Here is a 25,606-nt window from a genome sequence, read left to right as displayed (position 1 = left end):
AACCTGAGTGGGTAGTTGCACTGCCACTCCTGTAAACTCTCATTGTTATGGAACATATACTCTTTACAATGATAACAGATTTACCCCCAAAATATTATTAATCAATTAATCGCCCCGTGCGTGGGGCATCAAAGTGTTAGCACAGTTAGCTCGTTAATGCGTTAGCGCCGTGCAGACCCATGCACGGGGCGATCCACGCTAACTGAGATTTGCCGCGTTAATGCGGTTATGGCGTTAACGTTATTTTAACAATATTAACGCTGACAGCACTAGTAATCATATAAAACTAAATTCAGATACTGTAGGATCTAGTTCCACTGTAGCAATCATAGCAAGCTAGGAAGCCAGACAGGCTAATGTTTGTAGCTTATGTTAGCTGTGTGATAAAGGTTTACCTCTCCACACAGCAGCAGCTGTTTATGGTCTTGATTAGATTAAAGGGTTATTGCAAAAACCTTGATTTTCTGCTGCTTATTGATTTTGTATAATTTTATAGTAAATGTGTTATTTGACTTGTTGCTCAGAGAAAACACAATTTTTCATTATTTTTGGACTAATAAAAGTCTCTTTCACCACTGCATATCATTAACGCTTGTCTTCTCTCTCTTGCAGTTTGTGTATTGTTCTGATTGTTGTTTGGGATCTCTCTAAGTTTTTTTTTTTTCTATCAGTAAAGACAGATGGCTGCCCCTACCTGAGCCTGGCTCTATTGGAGGTCTCTCCTTTAAGAGGTCTCTCCTCTTAAAGGGGAGTTCTTCCTCCCCATAGTTCCTAGGTCCTGCTAATTTTCTGATTGTGTAGTGAAGTAATGTCTTTACTTCACAATTTAAACCTCTTTCAGACAAGAATTGTTACTTTATAAATAAAACTAAATTTAAATTTAATTCAATTACACTTTATTTACAACCTGGAAATCTAACACAAGAGTTATTTCTTTCCTAAATTAACTGATGGAGGATAGAGGCAAATCTAAAGCCGGCAGTGAAAGGTTTCTAGGCTGAAATCTACATTTCCAGGCTGCCTGCGATCTTGAAAGTGTTCCAAGAACATAACGTCAGCATGACTGGGAAAGCTCACAGTGCCACAGGGAGTCCACGTCTCATGATTACTTCCACAGAGGAGCATTTAACTCCAAACAGAGACGCTCACTACTGTTAAACGGGGTGAAAAAGTCAACGTGATGGCACTGCAGATATCAGGAAAGAAGAGGTTTAAAACTAGGTAGGAAGGGGTTGTAGCATGTACAGTGTGAACTTCTTTAGAAAGACATTGCACAAAAAGTGAATTGACTCGTTGCAGGAAGCTGGTGCCACTCCTATTGTGAGCCACAAACAGAGAGTCTTTGAACATGTCATGTCTTGGAGAGGCTTAGCTTGATTCCAGCACTCCCTGGGTAAGTGAATGAGTCTGGTAGCTGTGATTCATTTCCCCCAAACTAGCATTTTCTCTGAAACACCAGCAGGCACAGAAACAAGGCTCTGATATATGGCGTAATGTCCCTGGCTGACTGGTTTTACTGTAGATGGGGAATGACGGGCAGATGAGGTCAGGAGGGGTAAGGAGGGCTGTGCAGGGTGGTGGGTTTTAGGGATTTGGATGGTCCACATGCATTAGGGGCTAAACCAAAGGTCTGCCAACCTCAGACCTGAATAAACCACTTTGATAAGGGATTACAATCCCCTCTCCCAGCCCTCCAGGCGCACCAGGCCGCCATAAACAAACAATCTCCGGCAGGCTTTTCTTTTGGCTCTTTCTTTGTCCAAGAATGAGACTCCCATCTCTCAGATAGAAGTCAGAGAGAAAGAATGTTTCTGTTTATCTAACGCCCCTGCCTTTTTCGGTGTCTAGCATTCCTGATAAACGTCACATGCTGGTCAACCCTGCTGCGTGCGGCGGTCTCTGCAAAGGGCCTGGAACCAAAACACTCTTTGTTTTCCATCATAGATAACACACTGATGGGTGAATTTGCTCCAGAACAATAGTTCAAAACAACGCACGTATGATGTCCAAAAGAACAGGCACCAAACAGCTACTTAAAAGTTGTCAACCATGGCAAACACACACACACACACACACACACACACACACACACACACACACACACACACACTGTGGCCCCAGGATTTCAAGAGTGTAACTATAAGAAATCAACATCCATTTTCATGCACATGTCTGCTCAATAAGGGGCTCATATTCCTCTTCAAACAGACACCCACACATCCAGGGAGCGAGCACCATGCCTTTGCGGTGATAAAGAGCTGCTGCGGCAGACGTTCCTTCCCTCCATCCATCTAGAGCTCTCCACATTGAGTGGAAAATGGGGGTGGGCTGCCAGTGAACAGAAAGTCACCTACTGCCAGGGAACACTGGTCAATGGCAAATATGTATGATAGTGGTGTGCAGCATGAGGCTCATTCTCAGTGCTTTTATATCTTAAAAGCACGTAGGCTGGATGAATTATTCATGTGTTTATAGCGTGTGGGGTTGTTGTTGCATACATAAATCAAAACTACACTAAAAATGAGTAAAAAAAAAAATTAACTTGAATGTCTCTTGAGAGCTTCTCAGTCTACAGAAAAAAATGTGTATAACACATTTAATACAGCACAAAAGAGTCATGGTGAGATAAGCCTAATTAAAATACCTTTTTTCTGGACTTTTAAGCAAAAATAAGCAACCTAATCTATTATGTTCAGTGATAACTGGCATCAATATGAATGTACAGTAAACGACACAGCTGGGGGCACTAATTCCAGCTGCTTGTTATAAACATATGCCAGTAAAAAGCTCAGATGTGTGAGAAATTCTGCAGCATCCAGTATCCGAGGTGCTCTTGAGCATGACACTGAGTTCCCGTTCGATTATTTATTTATTTTCTGTTTGAGCTGCATGCATTCACCTGCACTGTCTCTCTCCTGTGAGACTGTACACTATACATTTTTGTTATATATCTGCGTGGGGCATTTTTCACCCAGTGCACCGCCACTGACTTGTTTGGTAATGGAGACCACAGCTCAGTGCAGCATTTCCCGGATCTCTGCTGGTCAGGACCCGCCTGTTGGCGTGGCCGGACAAACACATCTCCTCTTTTAAGATGTCAGAGGGAGACATCTGATAGGCTGCACTGCTTCAGCTGTTGAATTTACATTTTATTCAACCATGTCTTTGCACGGGAAACCACGCTTCATATACAGAGATTATAATTATAACCATAATAATTTTTTTTTATTTACATAACATTAAAGTAATGAATAATCAGATTCCACCCTACTGTCACCCTTTATTCTAACCTCATTTTCCTTATGCTGACTGTAAAATACTCACTCTTGTCTGTTAGTGTCAGCTTCTCCTCGAAATTATGTCCGAGGTCCTTATAATCCATTGTTTCCATTCAGGCGGATCGCAGACCCTTTCCAGTTGCTGTCATTCCTCAGAGTCGCACAAGTACAGGAGATGAAACTCCCAAACACGCCCTTAGTAAAATCCAAGCCGAGTAGAAGGGAAAAGTGGCCAAAAAATCTATGGAAATAAAAGCGGATCCGGCTGGAAAAACAGCGCCGAGTCTCTGAAGTGATAATAAAATGTTATCGGGTGTGTTTTAAAAGCAGAGACTCGGTTCAGTCCAGAGAGCCTGTGGGTCTCTGCTGGAAAATCTACAGTGTGAGAATAAAAAGCTATAGATAAGTTAGAAATAGGAAGGCAAGATTTCCGGTCAGGATTTTCCAAATAAAACATCCTTGATCAACACTTTACTTCAGTGGCATTTCAGTTTTCCAAAATTAATTATTATACGCCTTAGGTGGTAGAGGTAGAGTAGTCATCTAATAAATCAAAGAGGGTTAGATCTCCGGCTAATCCAGTCTGCAGGTTGAAGTATCCTTAGACACTGAACCCAGAGATTCCCCTTTAGAGCGTGTGTGTGTGCAAACATTAGATACAGATGCAACTATTTGAAATATTTGACAAGATGCTTAGGTATATAAACAAGCACTTTTATATCTGTGTGATTGTCTGGTTAGATGAATGAGGTTTACAGTAAAATGACCTTTAAGTTAGAGAAGTAGAGAAGTGCTATATAAACTGTAATGTACATGTGATGACCATGGAAGCTTGTTTCTGCCACTGAAAAAAGAAAACAGGTTTTATTTTTTGGTCTAATAAGTATAGATAGATGGTTTCTTTTGGTTTCATGGTCCCAGCATATTAAAATTCCGAATATGGCTCATGTTAACATTTTCAGAATATCTATGTACTTCTTTACAGTCAGAGTAAGCAAAACATTTGGAGGGTGTTTCTAACTGCAGGTTGTTATCTGTTGGTAGTTAGTTAGTTAGTAGTAACTAAGATGCCAGATACGATAGTGAACACACAGGAAATACATTTCTTACAGCAGGTAAAAAGTTATTGGGTTTATTTCCTCGTCGATTATTTAGTGTGGGGCTTCTTTTGCATATTTTTAATTTGTTTTTTTGTTCTTACTGGTTCTCACTGTTCTTACAGTCTCAGTGACTGAAGAAGTCACTTGGATGAGTGACGAAACGTTTCTCCCACAAAACGCTACGTCCAGATGAACAGATTCAACTTTTGGAGATTTACTTTTAATTACTTTGAAACCTACAGTTATTGTTTGAGCCCTTAAACTTTTATTTATGTTTGTAACAGACGTTTTAAAACTGTCCTAATTCGTTTAATTTTATATCTCATCTTTTGAACTATAAAAGCGTAAAGATTTTTATTTTGAAGGCAGGATTGTGTCATTTCCTGTTATTTTCTCTCCGCCTTGCTCTGGCTTAACCTCGTTGGCAGCGAAAAACCGCATGCCGGACAACTGGACTGTACCAACTACTTAGCGAGTGTAAAAACCCATCTACATACGCCACAGAAGAGCCAATACTTCACGAAAGAAGTCTTCTCAAGGTCAAACTTCACATTTACAATAATTTCTCTTTGGTTTTATCCGCAGACACAGGACATTAATGTCCCCTTAACTGTCGGAGCCGCTGAATGGTTTGACCCATCAGATGACTCCTCAGCAGCTGAAAGCGGCTTGCTGCGGGATGGGCTGTCATAACAACACACTGTCGGTCTAATTACAGCAATTAGCATCGTGTTAATTAAGCGTTTGTAACAGTGAAAATTTTCTTTAAACATCGTGATTTCTTTATAAACCTGCATTATTTAGGTGTATGCAAGAAAACAGTATCCAATAGAGATTACATTTAAAACAACTAAAAAGTCATTTTAAAGTTACCAATAAACATGAATATTCAAAATAATACGAACATGCAGAGCACTACATACTGCACACCCGCTGTTTCAATCATATTTCCCCTGTTTAAAAGATGACAGGGACTTATCTGCTGCTAATTAACAATTAATGTGACCTCCCTGTCACTGCAGGAGGCCAGTGATCCAGGCTGAAAACATGAAAACAGAAAGGAAACAAACCCGACATCATAGCAGTAGCAGTATAATAAAAAAAAGTTTGGAAAGTGTGGGGAATTTTCACTTGAACACGTCTCAGAAGAGGAACCCATCTGGCTTCTGTGAGGCTGAAGATAAGCGTCATACATTTTTTAAAAAGAGGAGCTTTGTAAACAGTCTGATTAGAAAAAGCCTTCTGCTTTTTTTGCTCATTTGGCTTAAAAATTAAGATTGAGGTCATCATTATATGTCGCTTCAGGCTGCAGGACATGATGAATGGAAGTGATAGGAAATACAGAGACACACAAACATCCTCCTAATGCACATTTGAGGTTCTTTTCAGAGCTGGACACATTATCCAACATGGTGACAGAGCACATACTGACGTATTAAAGGGCCAAATGTATGTGAGCATTACCGGAGAGATAAAATATGCATGACCCACTTAGCTAGGTGAAGACACTCAGGACTCTAAACACTGATGCTGCTGATGTAGCTACAGACTCAATATCCAGGTCATTCACTCAGGTTTGTGCAGCTTTTTAAGTCTTCAATATTCCTTATAGTTTAATGCAAAGCATGCAGTGCTGGGGGAAAGTATTTGGCTCTTTCGTGATTTCTTAGTTTTTTTGCATACTTGTCATGCTTGCATGTTTTTTAACCTTTTCCCCTTAAAATCATAATTTAAAAACTGCATTTTGTATTTAGTCGGGTTACCTTGTTATATCTTGTTATCTTCTTACGTTATCAGGTTAAACTAGAAAATGTGACAAATGTGAGGACAGAAGAGGAAGAGGACAGAGGATGTGTAAATGATGTGCTAAGTTATCTGGTTAATGTAATGTTCTTTGACAGTATATTAAACAGTTTTTTGTTCTTTATCTTCTTTGTGTTTTTGTTTAAAGGGTGTGTGAGAATACTGGACATAAAAAAATTAAAACTAAGGCATTTTGAGCATTTTATGTGTTCAGCAGATAACTGCAAACATCTGTGCAGTCTTACTATGTTTGAGAGCCTGCAGCGCACCTCGCCTGTTATCAAAGTAAAGCATATTAATGAGCTGTTGTAACTGCTCAGATTTGCTTTGATCATTGCAAACACTACACTAACTATTACTAAAGCACTGTGTAACTACTGCAAATGTCTGTCTTTAGTAGCCCTATGAATAATATCAACAGACAAACACACACGTAAAGAAAATCCTGACACTCCTCCCTCATTCTGAATCCTCTATCTCGGCCCATGTGGTGGTCTCCGTGATCACTGTTTGGTTTGGTCAATAGTTTGGATGCATAAGCTGACGATGCTCTTTTGCATCACTTTCCAAATTCCACTTGGATGTGTGTGATCAGCTGACAACACAGGTCAGCTGATCACACAGCCTGTCCAGCCCAGTACGAATCAATTTTGGGAGTTGTTTTGACATGAGTCATCTCTCCACTCCTGCACGGCTACATCAGACTTTAGTGTTTAAAGCCTGATAAGAAACAAAAAGGAAGAAATCCCATCAGCCAGCAGGGTGGGGCTAACTTGTCAGAGTTGGTCATCAGAGAAAAGGTTTAGTTACACTCATGTTTAAGGCTCTCTTTTTTTTACCCTAGGCACTCATTCCTTCTCAGTGTACTCCATGTGTGTCACAATGAAACCACACATAAAATATTGGCTGTGGGGTTCTGAGCATTTTTGACTGTCGCCATTTTGGCATTTTAAAACCAGATGTGTAGAGAGAGGGGGGCAAGTTTGACAGCAGAAGTCATTAAACAAAGATCATACCATGGGTAACACACTTTTGTGACTCCTGGAATAACCATCATGTACATACTTTTTACAGTATGACCCAGCATAAGTGACTGAGGTTATAAATTCATCAGGAAAGTTTTTAACTAAGGTCAAAACGATACATGTGAGCTCCCTCAGGAATCAACCCCTGGGGGGCATTTGAAGAAGAATGCAGTTTTAAGGCATTTGTGTGTTTTTATATATATTTTTAGATATACAAAGACACATATCTATATTTATATTTTGAGGCACAAGACTAAGTGAATGACCCAAACTGTCTTCCTTCAAGCCTCGCCAGCGAGACTAAAAATCTAAATAAAATGGACTAACAGGCCCGTCGTCTTCTCATGCTATGATTCTGAACAACTCTATAAATACACCATGTGCCTTTAAACATTTTACGCAGGCTCATGAAATTACAGCAAAACTAAATGTGCCTGCAATCCACTGGTGTACTGCCAAGCAGCAGACATAAGCACAACATGACACAATTAGCTGTTCACTCTGGTGCAGAAAGCAGTGCTGTACCCTGTCTCGTTGTTCCTAGAGCCAAATCTAACCTTTACCTTTAATATTTGAAGCCACTGGAGCGGTGGTCTGAATCAAATTAGGTGTGCTGCGTCATAATCAGCATTTAAAACAGAGCTGAAAACACTCCTGTTTAGATGTTTAGATGAGCCTTTTAGTGGCCTAGTTCCTGATCCTACATTAGCATTTTATTCAATTTCTGCTTCTTCTATTGATTTTAATTTTGAGGTTTCAGCATTTTTAATAGCCTGCTGTTGATCTAAGTCATTATGTAATTTCATTTCTGCTTCTTTTGTTGCTTTTTTAAGTTAATAACTGGCTTTCATTTGTCTGCTACTGATTTTTTGCTCGTTCTGTGGTAGCTCATGCTTTTTAGGTGAAATGTGCTTTATATATGTGCTAGGTAAAACACCTGGTAAGTGCACTTAATGAACTTAAGAAAAGATCAGTGAGCAAATTCAGTTCCTGCAGTTCCTTCAGTGCCTGCAGCATTGTTCTATAGCAATGTTCCTTCTCAGTGAGCCTTTCTTCGTGGGAGTGCATGTCCACACTCGCCTGCACCTGACGGGGAAGTGGCGAGGTTCAAAGAGAGTCCCATACGCCCACAAAGGCATGTTGTTAATGACCCGTCCTGGACAACACCACAAAAGCGCTACAGATCAAGCCTCGTGCCTGCAGTTATACTTTAAGCATTTGTCTGGATACTCCCTGTGCATTTTACCCGAGTGGGAGAGAACCTTCCTGTCAGCAAAAGCAGAGTTTTAAATTGCTTTTCTCATTGTATAACCACAAGAACACAATGCTTTGGTTTTACAGAGCGAGTGCACATATTTGGAAAGCACACTGCTGAAGTCAGAGTCTGAATATAACTACAGCTGCCACAATGTGGGTGTCAAGCATGTCTGCAGTTGGTGGGGAAAAAATCTCCAACTGATTTCCTTGCGAGCAGATGACACTGAGGTCTGGAGTGGATCGCATCTTCTGAGTGTGCAGATGGAAATAAGCATGAGGTTTCCATAACAGCTCTGAGACAAAATGTTTTTCACGTCGAAGTCAGTCGGGGCCAGATTTGTCTCCATGAAATTAATTTTCACATTAACAGCTGCATCTGCTGAACACAAAATGCCACGTCAAAGTTTGGAAGGATGTCTCAGACTGAATGCTTTGGAAAACACAGGGCGTTAGATGAGATGACTGATAACACTTTCATTTTTATATGCCAGTAATGAAGCTACATGTAGTTAGCTCAGCATAAAACCTGGAAACAGACATCTCTGATTGTCACTTCATCTCTTTAAAGCCTTTTCAAATTGTTTCCAATATTTATGCCGAGTTAAGGATCCAGAACAAGAACGAAGCATCACCTATGAGGATGCTATGGACGAAGATTCTCTTTGTAAACTGTTGCTGGTAGGAGTGGATGTGACAATTTGGAGACCACCCCCTGAAATAGCCAAAGTAAATACCAACATTTTATCACTACTTAATCAGCAGTCCCCCAAACACCTGTGAACAGTATGTGCATTTTTTTGTAAGCTTTTAAAGACTTAACTTTAAAGGAAAAATATTTCTGCTATTTTGCTTTTGGTTTAATTCTGTTTATCTGCAGGTTTTTTTCTTGTCATATCAGTTAAACCAGCCACTCCCCTACCTTCAAGCCTTAATAATGTCCAAGAGGTACTAAAAACTTGTTTTATTTACCAGTCTGTAAATAAGTTGATTTGACAGCCTCTACCATCTCCAAAAACACTGCTACACCAGAAAATTTATAAAGAAGAGACTCACCAGTTAAAGAATCCTGAGTGAAAATCTAGGTCACAGTTGAATAACACAAAAGATGCCCATTGTACAACGCATGTCCTGCCCCTGACCCAAAATGCCAATTATCTTCTCTATAGTGGTCGAACACATCCAGCCAATCATCCTGTTGCATTGATTCAAACCCACGCATCGTGAAATATCTGAACATTTAACTCCCCGACACATATTTTTTTCAAGGGGAACAGTCATTAATTTAAAGTCAGAGTTTTAATGGCATTTGAATCACAGAGTATTTTAAAAGTCTTTACTTTGCTTAGCTTAGTGACTGCAGCCAGAATCTGTAAGCCAACAGGTTTACACACAAATGCAAACACTGTATTTTTAAACACTGTAACAAAAAAGTGAGCGTAATCATACAGAGTAACAGTTAAACACTTATATGAGGAAACAGAGATCAAGATCATTAATGGTTAGTCAGACAGATTTTAAATCACCTCGACATATGAGGTATTAAGATAATTCTTCTTTATTGCTGTCATACAATTACCTTCTTTCAAAGCATCATATTGCTTCAGGTAGTTATTAGGTAGAGCTTTATTATCAAAATACTGATTACAGCAGCTTTCGACTTATCTGAACCACAAAGCTGCTGTTCCTGCTCAGGACCTGCTCCATGATTAATGTGGACAAAATGGTTTATAGTGGCACATTTATCACAATAACCACAGAAAACATTTAAAAGATGGCGTGTGTAACTTTATGTTGTGTTTTCTGACTTGGAAAATTTAAAAAAAATGAAGTAAAAAGAGAATCTGGGTCCACAGCTGCACAAGGCCTTACAAAAAGAACATTTACAATCATATGTGCATTAATAACATAATAATAATATTTGATTTTTTTAAAACATTGTGAGAGAGTCAGCTCCAATGCAACATGTGATACAGGGACTGAGTGATGCGTCCATTTGTCTTTTGGGTTAAACACCACCCTGCCTCATGCCCAGTCAATCACATTGCTCACATACACAGTCACTCCACCCCTCTGCCTGCCCTCTGGCAGTTGGCAGAGTGGTGTCATCTCGAGCTCTCAGCTGTTACTGTGGCGTACCATTGGCTGGACCGGCAGCTGCTGGGGACTGTGCCAACACTTTCTTCTATATCACTTTAGAGCATCAAATCCACAAGGACAAAACATATGGCTTTTCAAGAATTCTGGCATTTGACCACCACCACCACCACCACAGTGGATAAATACTAATAATGATTCATTTCCGAAAACATCCAAACATTCCAAGGTCTGATTGGCCAACATAAACACGGAACTAGAGACTAAATTGGTGCAAACATTTAATTTTCATCTTATTCACTCTAAAAGTGCCGATCAAAGAATAGCAACAATCACAGTTCATCTGAGTGAAGATGTACGTATCTACAGTGCAGTCTGAGCTGGAAGCTTCACACAGGAACCCAGACTCTGGAGTCGTTGTAAAAGAAGGACTGCTTTGACAAGGGCTGTGGATTATATAAACCTGGAAGGAGAGAGAAAGTTTTACTTAATGCTTTCATGAATGCAATAACAACTACTTTGGCTGCTCCTTTATTCATAAGGGATTGCTCCACATGTTTGGTTTGGCAGATCTTTTTTTGTATCTCCTCCTGGGATCAAAGCTAGTTAGGCAAATGTGTAAACCACCAGTTTATTAAAGACGCCTTGTTTCAAACAGATTCAGTCAATTCCATTTTAATTATGTAACACCAAATCACAACAGTGGACACAAGATTCCTACAGTATTAGAAAGAAAGACCAAAAATCACACAAGCCCCCTATGAGGAAGCATTTGGTGACAGTGGAGAGGAAAAGCTTCCTTTTAACAGGAAGAAACCTCTGGTAGATCCCGGTTCAGGAAGGGGGAACCATCTGCCAAAACCATCTGTGAGTGAGGGGAAAGAGAAGAGAGCAAGTGAGGCAAACTATAGGCAAATTAATTCTCACCAGACTTTCGCATTTTTAAGAACCAAGCATCAAAAAGTAGAATGTAACCTAAACAAATGAAAAAGAAAGTTCTCATTCAAGCTTCTTTCCTGTCTGTACAGAAATATGTTTTTAATAGATGCAATAATACATGAAGACTACAGCAATGTTCTGAGCTAAGCAATGAGGTTAAAGACAAAAACTGAACCCGGGACAGATGCTGTATCCATGCATAATGAAAATATTGACTGAAATGTTGCAACAAAAAAATAAAAAAGCTTTTTAATATAAAATTAGACTATCCGAATGATCACTATTGTTAGGAAATGGTTGGCCACACAACAGCCACTCCGTGTACACAGAAAAGTTTCAATGGGCACCCGTTTTGCTGGATTAAAAAAAAAAATGCATGTGGTCTAGGAAAGATAGCTAACGTGTTAAATACAGCAGATTCAATCCAATATCACAATAACTGTACCGAGGAGCTTTCAGACTACAGAACGGCCAATGCCTGATCTGACTGTGCTGGATATCTATATTGCCATGTGCACCAGTGTTATTTAAGGCCCAGAAAATCAGAGATCAAATGCATGTGAGAAAACTGCCTCATTTATCTTATTACCTGGTCCTGGGATCTTATCAGCCATCGGTTTTTGGGGTATTCTTTGAGTTCTGGATGCAAAAGCAGCAGTGGGTATGGACTGCTTTGATGGCCGGTCATACTGCCCTATGTCATAGTGCCCAGGGCCCGGCAAAGGAGGATCCTTAGGTACAGTCTGAGGAGGTGCTGCTATTGCCAAAAAATATCTTCTCCTTCAAACACACATAAAACGATATAAACTTTAGATAATATAAAAAAAAAGTAGTGAAACCTAAACATTGTATGGTTACTTACGGAAGGATGGTCTTCTTCACTGGGGTGGGTGCCTGATGGGGGTTGTAGGCCCCCGGGCCCGGCACACGGTGGTCGGCCGGAGGAAGGATTCTGTGAGTTTTTGATCTGAAGGGTGACGAGACCGCCTTTGAACCATGCTGGATTAAGCTGCTGTTCACCTCGTAGTGGCCTTTTAGAAGTTTTTTTTTAATTAAAAATTTAAGTGCAAATTTAATAAGAGGCTAAAAGAGACAAAACTTCAAAGCAGACCTGGTGATGGCACATTTTTGTTTGGGCAAAATGAATCCCGTGTTGTTCTTGAGAGGAAAGGCGATGTACCGACCACTGAGGAGATGCTTACTCTCCTCACACAACTGACCTGTACAGAAAGAAAAAAATGACACAAAATACACAACAGGATCTCAGAGATTACACCCTGAGTCAGCTTTTATAATCAGCACACATACATCATACTGATTTGGAGCTGGAGTTATATGTTTGGGACCATCCATCTGCACAGCTATGGGCAGCCTGAAGACCCTGGAGGCTCCAGTGTTGAAGTCATATTTATTTATGAAGGAACTCTGTAGGTTGTATGCATTTGGGCCTGGAGTGGGTCTCTGTGGCCTTCTGTCAACCTGGAAGAGAGGATGAAGTGATGAAGACATTTAAAAGCAGCAGGGGATTAAAATTTATTAGACTAAAAGTAATCAGGTAAACTGAGTACTGGAGCCATAACTAACACTGACTTTAAGTTCTGTGTCATCTTCATTATAAGGCTCAAGGATGTTTTGTGGCTCCATACTTTTTTTTTGGTCACAAATTGCTCAGAAAAGAATACTTTGACATTAAAGGTTGCCATCTCCTGCCAGATTATTCAAATTAGGGTTGTAGTGAAGCTGAAGTCTGTTAACATAGGATGAATGGCAGGGTGTGTACACCAATCTAACAATGATAAGATAACTTTATTGTCTCCCATAGGAGAAAATCATCCTGGATCAGGCAATACATAAAAAGGCACACAGACAAAATCCACTAGCAATGATGCTGGGGGGAAAATAACTTACAGGGTAAGTAAGGATTTTTTTAAAGCCCTATTGGGGCAAAAAGTATGATTTAACAAAACAAAACTGATTTGACTCGTACAAATAATCAACAAGAATAAATGCCCAAAGGCGTTTCAAGATGATACCTAGTGGACCTCCTGACCTTGGATGGGACAAAGCCGGTGGTGCCTCTCTTTGAGAAGGAAGGACTGTTGACTTCAGTGCTGGTAAAGCAGTCGTAGGTTCCCGGTCCTGGACTTTCACTCTGACACACAAAGACCACACACGTTATTTATGCGGCACTGTTATTATTATTCTTTTAAAATGCTTTGAATTTTGATGGAGTTAAACTTCCTACCAGACTAATTTGAGAAGCAAACCTATTAGCCTGGGTGGAAAAGCCCTTCTTTTCCTGATGTGTTGTCATCGCTATTTGGTACTTAGCTTGTATTGAACATCTTTTACTAGCTACAAGATAAAAGAAACCATTATGTCACGTTTTCAGCTTAAGAATTTATAACTATTTCCACTTTGGACTCAGTCGAAGCCATCTGACGCTATTCGAGGTCCTTGGAATTTTAAAGCAGTTGCTATGGTGATGTGAAAACAGATCTATCGCGAGACTCCAGCGCCACCTGTCGGTGAAATGGAGGCGGGCTTCTTTATTGTACCTAGTCTGCCCTGTTTGGGTCCACTTTAAGCGGCTATCCGTCATGGCGATGCATGCGAAGGCGACTCCGCCGCAGATCCCGGACACTCGCCGGGAGCTCGCTGAGCTCGTAAAGAGGAAACAAGAACTCGCCGTAAGTAGACGTTAAGGTGGTTTCGTTATAAAATAAACATCGCATTTAGTATTTTACCGCGTGAAATTTTCTCGTGCGCGCTGCTAGCCGAGGCCCCGCTACATGCTAAACTAATGTTAGCCGGAGCTAGCGGTAGCGGCTCACTTAGTTAGCGGGTCGACAGCGTTGTTTGGCTGATAACGTTTGATTAAGAGTAGTGTTAGTAGTAACAAGACTCCATGCAGCTCTCTTAATATTTCTTTTAAGTGTTTTTACGTATACCGACTTTACAGCAGCGCTTTTGACAAAATATTCTAACAGCTTAGCGTAGCCAAATTTTAGCAGCCGCCCTGCTTGGCCAAGTTCTCGCGATAAGTTGGTGTCACATGTGTATTGTGTACATCCAGCCAGATACCTGTGATATTGTTGCCTCTCTGGCATGAGGAATAAATCAGCATTGCGACAGACATCGCTATCTTCACTTTTGCGCGCTCACTGAATTCTTCCTGCAAATGCAAGTGAATAATTAACACTTCAAAAGGGACATATTTTATTATCCTAATTTGTGTGTCTATAAATAAATGTCTGTTAAAAGTTTACCAGCCAGGTTGATTAATACAATGACTAAAACTCAGATATCTAACATTTATTCTTTTCCTTCACGTTCTTCACTGTCACAGGAGACATTGGTGAACTTGGAAAGACAAATATATGCATTTGAAGGCAGCTACCTAGAAGACACCCAGATGTATGGCAACATCATCAGAGGATGGGACAGATACCTCACCAACCAAAAGTAAGCAGCTTGGTGGAAATGCATTTACACTAAATGAAAAGTCAGCCATTGACTTGTATTAGTTACGTACAAGCCAGCAGGAGGAAGAAGAGTACAGCCGATGGCTGAAATCAAGTTCCAGTAAAATTATTAAGAAAAAAAAAAAACTACATCTAGTTGATGTTGAAGCAGGACGTCCAACTTTTTTTTAAGTTAAAATTGGGGGGGGGAGTCAGAAGAACTTTCTTTTCTTTTCATAAGGAAAAACTTAAAATAATTTAAAATACGCAATTTTTTCTTATTCCCAGTGTGGGCGTTTGGAACCACTTTTGGACCAAACCATTGTTTAATTTTTTTTTACATTTTTGTTTGCTTGTTTTAATTTAACAGGAACTCCAATAGTAAGACTGATAGACGGAATAGGAAATTCAAAGAAGCTGAGCGTTTATTCAGCAAGTCATCTGTTACATCAGTTGCAGTAAGTCTTTTGCTTATTATTTTAAACAGATATGCTGCATAATAACAAAAAGCACTTACTAAACTGTTCAATCTGTGACATTTTTACAGGCCGTTTGTGCACTCGGTGGTATACCAGATCACATGAATGAAAAGCGTGAGTTTTGCTTTTGAGCTAAGCAGCATTAAAAGTTTGTATTTTGTGGACTGGTGGTAATTTGTGTCATTTATGCTGTTGTTTTGATTTCTTCAGGTGAGGCAGGCAGCGGCACAGAAAGCGATGCCTCTCCAGATCTCCAGAACCAAGAAAACGAGCCCAGCCAGGAAGACACGGAGGATGTGGACTCGACGCTGCAGGACCTGAAGCCTCAGAAGGCTGCTTCCTCCTCCTCCTCAGGCAGCCACCACGGGAGCCACAAGAAGAGGAAGAACAAAAACAGACACAGGTATTAAATAAAGGAATGACGGTGGGGTCAGCATGCTGTTAAAATCTCCTTCCATTTTTTGATTACGGAGCTACATCTGTCCATAGCCGTTCATGTAGACTGCTCTTGGCAAGCCACGTTACAGAACATGTTTGCACAAAATTTCTGTATACATCAAAGTTCCTACTAGTGACTAAACCCCCGTGGCTTCAATCAGAGACACCAGGGAGTCTATTTCTTATTTTACTGCCTGTACCTGCGAGAGCTCATTGAATTGCGTTGTTCACAGAGAGATCACAAAAAGTGATCTAGTATGGCTAGAATAAGTTTGCAACTTGGATTCCAGTAGCTCTTGTCTTGTTTTTTTGCTCCCTTTGTGTGTGAGTGTGTACACAGTGGGGGTTATTTAAAGGTATTTTGGGGGCAGGCCAGTATAAAAGGAGTATTTTCTCTTCCAGTAGACTATTAAATTTTCTCATGGTTGAATGAAGGAGCATTCTTCTGGACAGAAGAAGTATTCACACTTTGCGATCCTCAGCACTCACTGTAGTCTTTTCCTCGATGACAGATGTCACAGTTCAGGGAAAAACAAAAAATCAAAATGGGGAAAAAGTAATAGCAGGGAAATGAATGCGATTGTTTTTTTTGTGTCTTTTGTTTTGTTTTTTACTGAACGTATCACTTTTTCCTCCTGTTTCAGCATCTCCCTCTGTTATCTGACACTTGCAGATCTGCTTGTACACTTGCATATCCAGCCCGAGTACACGCAAGCTGTGCTGGAGACACGAGAGTTGGTCGTAATTAGTGCACAACAAGCCAAAAAAAGATATTTTGGGTGTGCTGGTGTTCCCATGCATGACAAAAGCAATCATAAAGCAAAGAAAAAACCAAAGTCACGATATAGCACAGACTAACCAGTTGAGGCAGCAGTAGATGAATAACATGTTTTCCGAGATAAAATTGCTCCCTTTTTTGTTTTTGTTTTTTGTGACAACTTAACAGATGTCTTACAGCAGGTTAATTGAAGTGTTTGTGACATTTGAGCTTCTGCTTTCAGAGAGAATGGAGGGTATTGTTTTGGTATTCAGCCTAAAATATGTTGAGAGATTTCTGGTCCACATCACCAAGCTTTACAATCTCAGAATAACCTGGTTATTCTGAGATTATCGGAGGGTCAATAAATGACAAGTTTGTTAAGACAAATTAGGTTTAACGTGTCATGTCGACATGTTTTTTGTTGACTCGGGCCTCACTGTTTATGCCTACATATTAACACAGCAGGTTCTCCTCCTAACACGGCGTGATGGGGTGGTGCTCTCACTCTCTAAAGTCTGGACTGCAGTTTTATATACTCGTAGGGCTTTAGGCTCAGGTTGGTAAACTAACAGCTGCTGCTCTCTTCCCTCCCCTAATGCTGCTCCCTCAGTCCTTCTGCCATGTTTGATTATGACTTTGAGTAAGTCTGAATTTTACTTCCTGCTCCTGTCACGTTTACATCCTGCCTGCTACTAACCCCATCATCAAATTATCCACCGTTTTCCTGTCCTCTATGTCCTCTTACTATTTTTATTTTTATATTCTCTAAATCTTTGCTTTTTTCTTTTTTAAATTTTGATTTCAACTAATTTTTACTTCTTTTTAAGTTTTATTCTTTTATTTGATTTGAATAATTTTTTTTTTTATTCTTCAATTTTTGCATATGTTTACTTTATTTTTACATCTATTTTATTTTAAGTTTTAATTTAATTTCTGATTTTTACTTATTTTTGCATCAGTTTTAATTAAGCTTCATTTTAACTTCAAACCTTTTTGATTTTAACATTTCATTTTATTTCAATTTTTACTTTTTATTTTTACATGTTTTAACTTTTTTTAATGCATGATTTGATTTTAATTATTAATTTTCTCCTTCTGTAGGGTTAGTTTGAATTGAAGCCTGCTTATTATTTTATTACTCAGTCGTACTGCATGTCCAACACTTCATTCTTTGATATGTACATATTTTCTTAAACGCATGCCAGCATCCAGCACTCTGAGCGTCAGTAGATTTTCTTGCTTGTTGATGGGTTTTCCCACATCTTTCTACCCAGATTCATTTCAGTTTTGCTTCTTCAGCTCCGCTTGCTGGGTTGCTCGTTAGATGACGGATTGGTTAGGAGGTTGTGTGTGAGCAAGAACAATCATGCGGTCATGTAGTTTTATTGTTACCAGGCTTATTTTTTTTTATTTTTTAGGCTTCTTCATGGTACAGTAGTGGCACTGCTTTTCTCCATAATTCCCATCAGAAGCAGGATTTTAATGTGAGATGACTAATGCTGTCTTTGTTCTTGTTTCAGGTTTGACATGAAGGTTAACAAGAAACCCAGAGCTGTAAGTTCACTGTTCTGTTACACTGAGACACTTTAATGTCTTTGACATTTACTTTGCTGCTTTTATTACTTGTAGTCACTGTTTTGCTTTACTTTTGCTTTATTGAATCTCTTGGATAGAGCTATTTGTTTTATAGAGGCTAGATTCCTTACTGTATTTTTATTCATACATTAATTAAATAAGAAAGTTCAGGTCAGTAAAATATGTTTTAGACATTTAGACATTACAGGTTGTGTTTGTATCGTTTTGGCAGCTGCGACACATGAATTTTCCAAATTTGGGGATTAAAAAAAAAAAACTACAGTTAATCATTTTATCTTTTAATAAAATGGAAGCTGATCGTTTAAATTCAGAAGTTTAGATCATCTGACCAACAGCCTGAAATCTTAAATATCCAGATTCCTGTCATCTATGACGTTTTTTATTTCCTTACCTAAAAACAACTGAAAAAAGTATTTCTTTTAATTTAAGTAATAATTACTTTAGTCGACTGATTGATGAATAACTGTAAGTGTGACTTGGCTCTTATTTTTATGTGCAGGATTACTCGACTTAAAACACCTGGAGGACCTGGACACATGAGCATTCATGAGATTTCTGGACTTTTCTTTTTAATCACTCTTCTTTTTTGATGTTGTTGTCATATTTCAGCCTGTACTGTGTACATCAATTGAAACATTCCCCTCACCACCACCACTGGATGGGGTTCACTTTTTGATCTACCTTCAGTAGAAATACGGTGTTGCTTGTTACTTGTCGCCTAGTGGGGCTCTCCACTAGTAACACATCATCTTGTATAGTGTTTTTTTTTTTTTTTTTTTTTCTAAGAAAATGACTGTATTTATTGTGTTGCTAATTTTCTTGTTTCCCATTGTAAGAAAGTAAAGTCTTTTTTTGTTAAGCATTACATGGTCAGATTGCCCTTAAATGCCCCAAATTCTTTTATGACATTGTTTGTTTGGCAAAAAAATAAAATACTTCAGCAAGAAAATGTTTTGGTTATTAAAATGTTCGAGGTATGTGGCTGTTATTAAAATGTCATGACAGGAAGCTTTCGTTTAGCCTAACATTCCCACACATATAGCAAGTATATGAGTGCAAATATCAACAGTGTTTATGCAACTAGTGCAGAAAATAGCCGGCACATTCTCGTCTGTCAGTTCTCAGCTTGTTTTCATTAAAATGTTTATTTAAGTACACAAGAGCACAATCTGATGGTTGTCAGCACATGGTCGTGCGGATCGTCTTAGTCCTAAACTTGAATGGCTTTACTTGATAAAATACTTGAATATCTTTTGTGGTATTTTGTGAAATGTTTGAAAGATGAACTGTCCAGCATTCCTTTTTTCCACTAGGTGGCGCTAGAAGACAGAAGCAGGGTGCCACCCCTGTTTAGGTTGGGTTTTTATATATAAACATACCAGGCTGAGCAAATGCTGTACAATTACTCCAAATCCAGGGGTCAGTGCAGAACCAAGTCAGAAAGTTTTGGAAACTGAGGGCAGGATTTAAACATTAATTAGCTTTCACTTGCTACTTTTGCCAGAAAAGTTCACATTATGCTACTCAAGTTTATAAATGTAAAGTAAAGTCACCTTTTTATATATATCTCAAAGCTGTAGCAATGCATTGCTGGAAGATGACTGAATGCAAATATCTGACATTGATCACTTCTCTTGTATTTTATTTTGGGCTTAAATATTTGTGATGAACTCCTTTCCTGTTCAACTAATCAGCATTTTGTAAAGCAGGCCACATGCTGTCTTTTTAGAAGACTCCACACATGTCCTCTAATGTTTGTTTGTGTTAATGTCTCCAAATTCCTGTGTTTTACATTACCAAAGAGTGCCTGAGATAAATAAATCCTTCTATAATTACTTTAAAATCAGAGGACAAAGCTTCTTTAGATTCAACATAGTCCGGTCTAGGTTTTTCCATAGTCTGTGTGTAAAAGGTGGCCCTAACCGTGGTCACGTTGCCAATCTGTTTATGGAATATGAATTCTGGCCATCCATAAGGACAAACTTATACAGGCTGTATCATCTACATTATTTTAATATATAATTAGATTCGAAATGCACAGAAGCCGCCAACACCACAGATCAGGGGTGTCGAACTCCAGGCCTCGAGGGCCAGTGTCCTGCAGGTTTTAGATCTCACCCTGGGTCAACACACCTGAATGAAATGATTAGTTCATTAACAGGCTTCTGGAGAACTTCAAGACATGTTGAGGAGGTAATTTAGCCATTTAAATCAGCTGTGTTGGATCAAGGACACATCTAAAACCTGCAGGACACCGGCCCTCGAGGCCTGGAGTTCGACACCTGTGCCATAGACATTCGGGTTCAGTCATGCAGGCCTAAAGACTACTCTCTGACCTCCCTGCTGACCTCTGGTTGCTAAGGAAAAATGTGCGTTTCCCAGGCAGGTTCCTGGTTACCACCAGGTGAAGAGGATGCTGCATTAAAAGCCTCACTGGGATTGCTTTGGTTGCTAGCAGATTGTCGTAGTTGCCCACAGTGTGCATCGAAGATACAGACTTGCTTGCAAACACTCGCTACTTACTCTCCGAAAAGGAGTGAAACTTAAAGAAGTGCATGCAAACAGTCAATGGAGAAATTTCACCTTTGAAGTAAAGGTTACAGACAGGAAAGAGGTTTGCAGACAAGCTGGCGTCTTCTATGCAAACTACTGATAACCACGACTTCATGCAAGTAACAAAAGCAATCACAAGAGGGTTTGTGGTGCAGCCCCATATACCTCTTATTGACTAATTAGATAGTAGTGACTGCCAGCAACCTTCAGTAATCACTCCACAACCAGCCATGGAATACACACGTTTTCCCAGCAACTGGGAATCGCTGACCAGTCCTAGACCTGTGTGACTGAAGCCTTAAAGAGAGGTTCATTGGCATGAGCAGATTTAACAGCTTATAAAGTATTTACAAAAAAGATATTTTATCATGGGAGTCATAGGGGATTCACTCTCTTTTAGAATGACCCTTAAGTGGCGTCATCTTTTAGCCCCTTGGATGCTTCACAGGTGTTTGGTGAAGGATGAGGCAACACATCAGGATCAAATTGATTCTGTTTGAACATGATCTTTGGATTAAACTGCAGGGACGTACTGAGGTCTATGATTTCACGGTAATAACATGTGGAATGCAATAAAAATACTTCCAGTCAAAGGGAATCTTAATGTAACGGGAAATGGTGCGTATGACTTTTAAATAACATCTCAGCATTTCTGGTAAAAATGCTGAGATGTTATTTATTTGCTGCCAAGTAAAAAACTGAAACATTTTAGCCGAACAGACTATTTTTGGACTCTGAAGGAGTAAGTCCGTGCTTAATACCACATTCGTTACATTTTACTGTGTGAATTACACAAATCTGAGCTCCTTTATCTTCAGCATCATGTCTTTTTTGTTGTAGAAACCAAACCAAACGGTTCCTTTGAGGCTCTTTTAGCGAGCCTCCACTCAGTTCTTCCCTATATGGATATTTGGATTAAAAACACACATTTAAATTCCTCATGAGTAACTCAAAAGCTGGATACCTGAGTGTTGCTGTGACAATGTTATTAGTCACGCTGGACTGAAACATCATGGGAGAGATGGAGTCCGGCGTTTGTCAGCAGCTCTGAGGAAACAGAGCTGCTGACAAACACATATGATGGAGAGACCGACTGGGAAGATTCCTGGAATACATTCCTCGGTTTCCACCACAGCTCCATCCCACAGTCACATTTCATCTGGTAGAAATGACACACTGACTGTTTTTACTGCTCCGTTTTTGTAACGGGCAGTTTTTTAGCTGGACTGTGGATGCTGGCTATCGATGGCCAGTCAGTCCACCACTTTGGTCCAGACTGAAATATTTCAACATCTGCTGGGTGAATATCAATATTTTTTTGCAGAGACATTCGTATAGTCTGAAAACTGTGCGGCTGACTTTTTTCTTTAGTGCTGTTGTGAAGCTGACACTTCTTTTCTGGTCAACAAAAACTAGATGGAAAATGAATGTGTTTACCAGGGTCTGTGCCAAGCCAATGTTTTGGTCATGACTTAAATACTTCAACAACTACCAGATGGATTGGCATTATTTTTTATTTCTTTCCGTCCTCAGAGGATAAATCCTGGAAAAGTCACAATGACCCACGACTTGTTATTTAAGGAAGTCCCACTTCGATAAAGGACATTTAGGGCTTTCAGACTGAAATTATTCTGTTTGGGACAAAGACACAATTTTGTCCAAACACTGTACGCCACCACAGTGAATTAGAAATCTAACAATCGAAATGTGATTGAAGACTTGATTGACCTTCGGTATAATTCAGGGAGGTTTACAAAAATCCTGCATGAACTATTTCAGAAGTAGAACCATTTTTATGCACAATCCCACATTTTCAGAGGTTTCTGTGGTCTTCTCCTTTTTCCCTCTGCCTGGGAGCTCTATATTCAACATCCTTTGTCTAACATATCCACTATCCTTCCAAACCATCTCAACCTCGCATCTCTAACTTTGTCTCCAAACCGCTCAACCTGAGCTGTCCCTCTGATCTGCTCATTTCTAATCTTGTCAGTCCTGTTCAGTCCCACTAAGAATCTCCTCCCTACTCTCACTACATCGGTGAACACTGTAGTCCACAGAGACACCTGCCTGAACATTTAACAATGTAAAAATTATGTAATTCTTTATATCTTAACTCTTACATCTAAAAAAATTACATTATTTAACCCATTATGTATTATTTAAATTATTATCTTGTAAAAAACAAACAAAAAAAAAACTACACACACACAGAGCAACACCAGCAAACAATCTTCACCATCCTGGAACGTATATGGCACTCAATTTAGACATACATGACAAAAAAGAGGCGTAATAATGATAAAGAAAATTTGAATTTGAATCTTAATTATGATTTATTATTATTAATATTATTTTAAAAAATATGAACAGCTTTTAATAAAGTTTTTCTGTACATGGGAGTCACCGGTGTTCCCAAAAGCCATTAAGTGAGAAACGGCTCTGGTGTTATCCATAAGGAAGCAAAATGAGTGCTGCAGGGCATCGAACTAGAAGTTTTATATGAAATTATGAGATAAACAAGAAAAATGATCTTTTAGATCAAAGAGAAGCTGGATTTCCGATTAAAAAATATTTGTAGAGCTTCAAGAAATGTGTAAAAGAAAGTCACAATGATGTCATCACAACAGACTTTTTTTTACATTTTGTTTAGTTATGCCACGTTTACTTCATATTTGATAGTTACAGTGGGTGAAATTATTATTTGATCACCTGCTGAATTTTTAAGTTTGCTCATTTACAAAGAAACAAACAATCTGTAATTTTTATGGTAGTTTAATTTTAATAAAGAGATGCAGATAATACCTAAAAATAAAAGTAAAATAAACAAAACACATTACATAAACATTATAAATGTTAAAAAGAAAAAGACAAACATATTTTTCTACCTCAGAACTTGGCTCTTATCCACTATACCTGACTGTAGGTGCTTGGAGCTCCTAAATCATTGATTAAAAATCAGGAAACTGATGGCTCAAGGTGGTGTAGTTGTTCAGTCGATAGATTATTTTACTTTAATACAGAAATATACTTATAATCTATAAAGTTTATTTCAAGTGTAATACTTCTATGAAGGCCTGAGACAGCATAACAGACATTTCCACATAATGACCGTTTAGTCACATTTTTTTCAGCACAGTGAAGATTTATTTTTGATATTTCTGCCCTTATTTCATAGAACATTAAAGTGAATGTACAGGAAGGCAGGGAGAGAGTGGGGGTAACAGCATGCAGGAAGTGGTCTGGGGTGGCCCCTAAACTGACCTTTGGCATATTGGTCGCCCACTCATCCAATGTGGTGCCTGCATTCACTCACTTTTTCTTAGTGAACGCAGTGAAAATATCTCTGATTTTTAGCACTACCATTAGACAGCTACTATAAACCGTGCTTCATACCTGCAGGCGTGTATTTTATTTCCTGTTTTCGGTCCTTACCTGGGCTACTGATTTATGACGAACGACATGCTTTAGCACCAGTTTGCAGACATGGCGCGCAGGTTTCTCCCAGCAGTGTTATTCCCTCATGAGCTACATGAGCTGTCTGACAGATAGATAGTAAAGAGACTGCGTCTGGGCCCCGGGCTACATGTCAGCCCATGACTCAGCCCAGAGTCACATCCAGAAACACTTCAGACTACGTAATGCGATCTGGCTGGAAACTTAGGCTCGCACCAGAATACATTCCACATGTTCAACCTTGGGGTGTGTGTGAATAATGAAGCATGAATGATCAATGTGTGCTATGCCACTTAACAGCATATCTGAGCTTCATTTCCTGTCACTTCAGGAAATTATTTGGAAATACTGACCAAGGCGAAGCATTAATTCAGCTGCTGGAGACTGAGCTGGATTCCTGAAGTTAAACTCAGCAGTGTGGTGTTTTTTATTGTGAGAGATACGGTCTTATTACACAAAACAGGCCTGACTGTTCTACAGCAATCTCTTGTACTTGATCCTCTGATTTTTAGATTAGTGATTTACAGCAATGAGAGTGCAGTTTGAGGCTTAAATGGATTTGGTTTACAACTCTGAACCTAAAAACGATCGATACGGGATGATTAGTGTCCAAATGTGGATAACTGTGGCTCTCCTGGGCAGCTCCGAGATCTGAATGAATGATTTCGTTGTGCTGTTATAAACCAGCAAGTTGTCAAAGTGTCAAGTGTTAAATAACATCTCCTTTAGCAGAAAGTGAAGCATTGCTGGAAGCTTCATTTCAACCTTGCTGACCTCTGCTGGAAATCGAGCCTTTCTTATCTGCTGCGTTGTTTTCCATCTTTCCATTTCTGCTCCCTGAAGGCGGCCTGTCAGAGCTTAGTGAAAACAATGGACTTGTGGTTGTGTCTCCATATGGAAACTAGCCTCAGACACAGTTAAGACACAGATAAGGTACAGCATTAGTTTCAAACTAGTCGTGGAACACTTAATTAAAAGTTTTAGGCATTCCTTCACATGCATCTAAATCTTCTTGTGTTTTAGGGTTAAAATGTTATCTCACAGGCAAAACCACATTAAGTTATGTTATTATTACAGGAAGTAAGGTTATCTCCAACATCCAGGTTTTGTAATTGGTTCGGTTTGTGTTTATTGTTGCTTTATCTCTGTTTGTTTGCAGGATGATATGAATGCATACTTAAATAACCATGAATAAAATAGTGCTCTCTTAAGGTTGACACGCCAAGGTAAAACTCATGTAACCATGAGGTAATCGCAGATACAGTCTGTTGAGAACTGAAGGTTGAATTGCGAGGTTTCAAACTGCACGGGCATATCGACACATCGCACATCACATTTAAACCTTTGTATAACCACGTATGTGAAAA

At 39.3% G+C, this 25,606-nt stretch overlaps 3 protein-coding genes across 10 annotated transcripts in view; 1 reads left to right on the top strand and 2 right to left on the bottom strand.

The window, feature by feature from the left end:
• LOC116317104 (MAP7 domain-containing protein 1-like) overlaps window positions 1-3,645 on the bottom strand; it is a 52,382-nt gene extending 48,737 nt beyond the window's left edge. For all 8 annotated transcript variants that reach the window (XM_031735769.2, XM_031735772.2, XM_031735770.2 and 5 more), the window contains exon 1: window positions 3,325-3,645. In XM_031735769.2, coding sequence (XP_031591629.1) covers window positions 3,325-3,391 — 67 coding nt within the window. In that variant the 5' untranslated portion in view covers window positions 3,392-3,645. The remainder of the gene's footprint in view (window positions 1-3,324) is intronic.
• A 7,180-nt stretch (window positions 3,646-10,825) lies between these two features.
• Window positions 10,826-13,958, bottom strand: stpg1 (sperm-tail PG-rich repeat containing 1). The gene is made up of 7 exons (XM_031735826.2): window positions 13,742-13,958; window positions 13,547-13,648; window positions 12,805-12,975; window positions 12,608-12,716; window positions 12,359-12,527; window positions 12,086-12,276; window positions 10,826-11,020 (listed from the first exon to the last, which is right to left on the bottom strand). Exons 1-7 carry the CDS (start codon window positions 13,808-13,810, stop codon window positions 10,947-10,949), a joined length of 885 nt encoding a protein of 294 aa, XP_031591686.1. The 5' UTR covers window positions 13,811-13,958; the 3' UTR covers window positions 10,826-10,946.
• A 46-nt stretch (window positions 13,959-14,004) lies between these two features.
• meaf6 (MYST/Esa1-associated factor 6) lies at window positions 14,005-19,182 on the top strand. The gene is made up of 7 exons (XM_031735827.2): window positions 14,005-14,186; window positions 14,846-14,961; window positions 15,331-15,418; window positions 15,508-15,553; window positions 15,650-15,842; window positions 18,158-18,191; window positions 18,733-19,182. Exons 1-7 carry the CDS (start codon window positions 14,097-14,099, stop codon window positions 18,745-18,747), a joined length of 582 nt encoding a protein of 193 aa, XP_031591687.1. The 5' UTR covers window positions 14,005-14,096; the 3' UTR covers window positions 18,748-19,182.
• The last annotated feature ends 6,424 nt before the right edge of the window (window positions 19,183-25,606 follow it).

This window comes from Oreochromis aureus, linkage group 22 (assembly GCF_013358895.1).
Source record: "Oreochromis aureus strain Israel breed Guangdong linkage group 22, ZZ_aureus, whole genome shotgun sequence".
Lineage (NCBI taxonomy): Eukaryota > Metazoa > Chordata > Actinopteri > Cichliformes > Cichlidae > Oreochromis > Oreochromis aureus.
Note: the sequence above shows the minus strand (reverse complement) of the source record. Positions and strands in the feature narration are given on the sequence as shown.

Bases quoted from the DNA above. Each gene is read 5' to 3' on its own strand.
- stpg1 (XM_031735826.2), bottom strand. From the start codon at position 13,810: ATGACAACACATCAGGAAAAGAAGGGCTTTTCCACCCAGGCTAATAGG. The intron at 12,717-12,804 runs GTATGTGTGCTG...CTTTCTGTACAG, and splicing joins CAGCTCCAAATCAGTATGAT to GTCAGTTGTGTGAGGAGAGT. The intron at 12,277-12,358 runs GTAAGTAACCAT...GTGTGTTTGAAG, and splicing joins GTGAAGAAGACCATCCTTCC to GAGAAGATATTTTTTGGCAA.
- meaf6 (XM_031735827.2), top strand. From the start codon at position 14,097: ATGGCGATGCATGCGAAGGCGACTCCGCCGCAGATCCCGGACACTCGC. The intron at 14,187-14,845 runs GTAAGTAGACGT...TCACTGTCACAG, and splicing joins AGAGGAAACAAGAACTCGCC to GAGACATTGGTGAACTTGGA. The intron at 14,962-15,330 runs GTAAGCAGCTTG...TTAATTTAACAG, and splicing joins AGATACCTCACCAACCAAAA to GAACTCCAATAGTAAGACTG.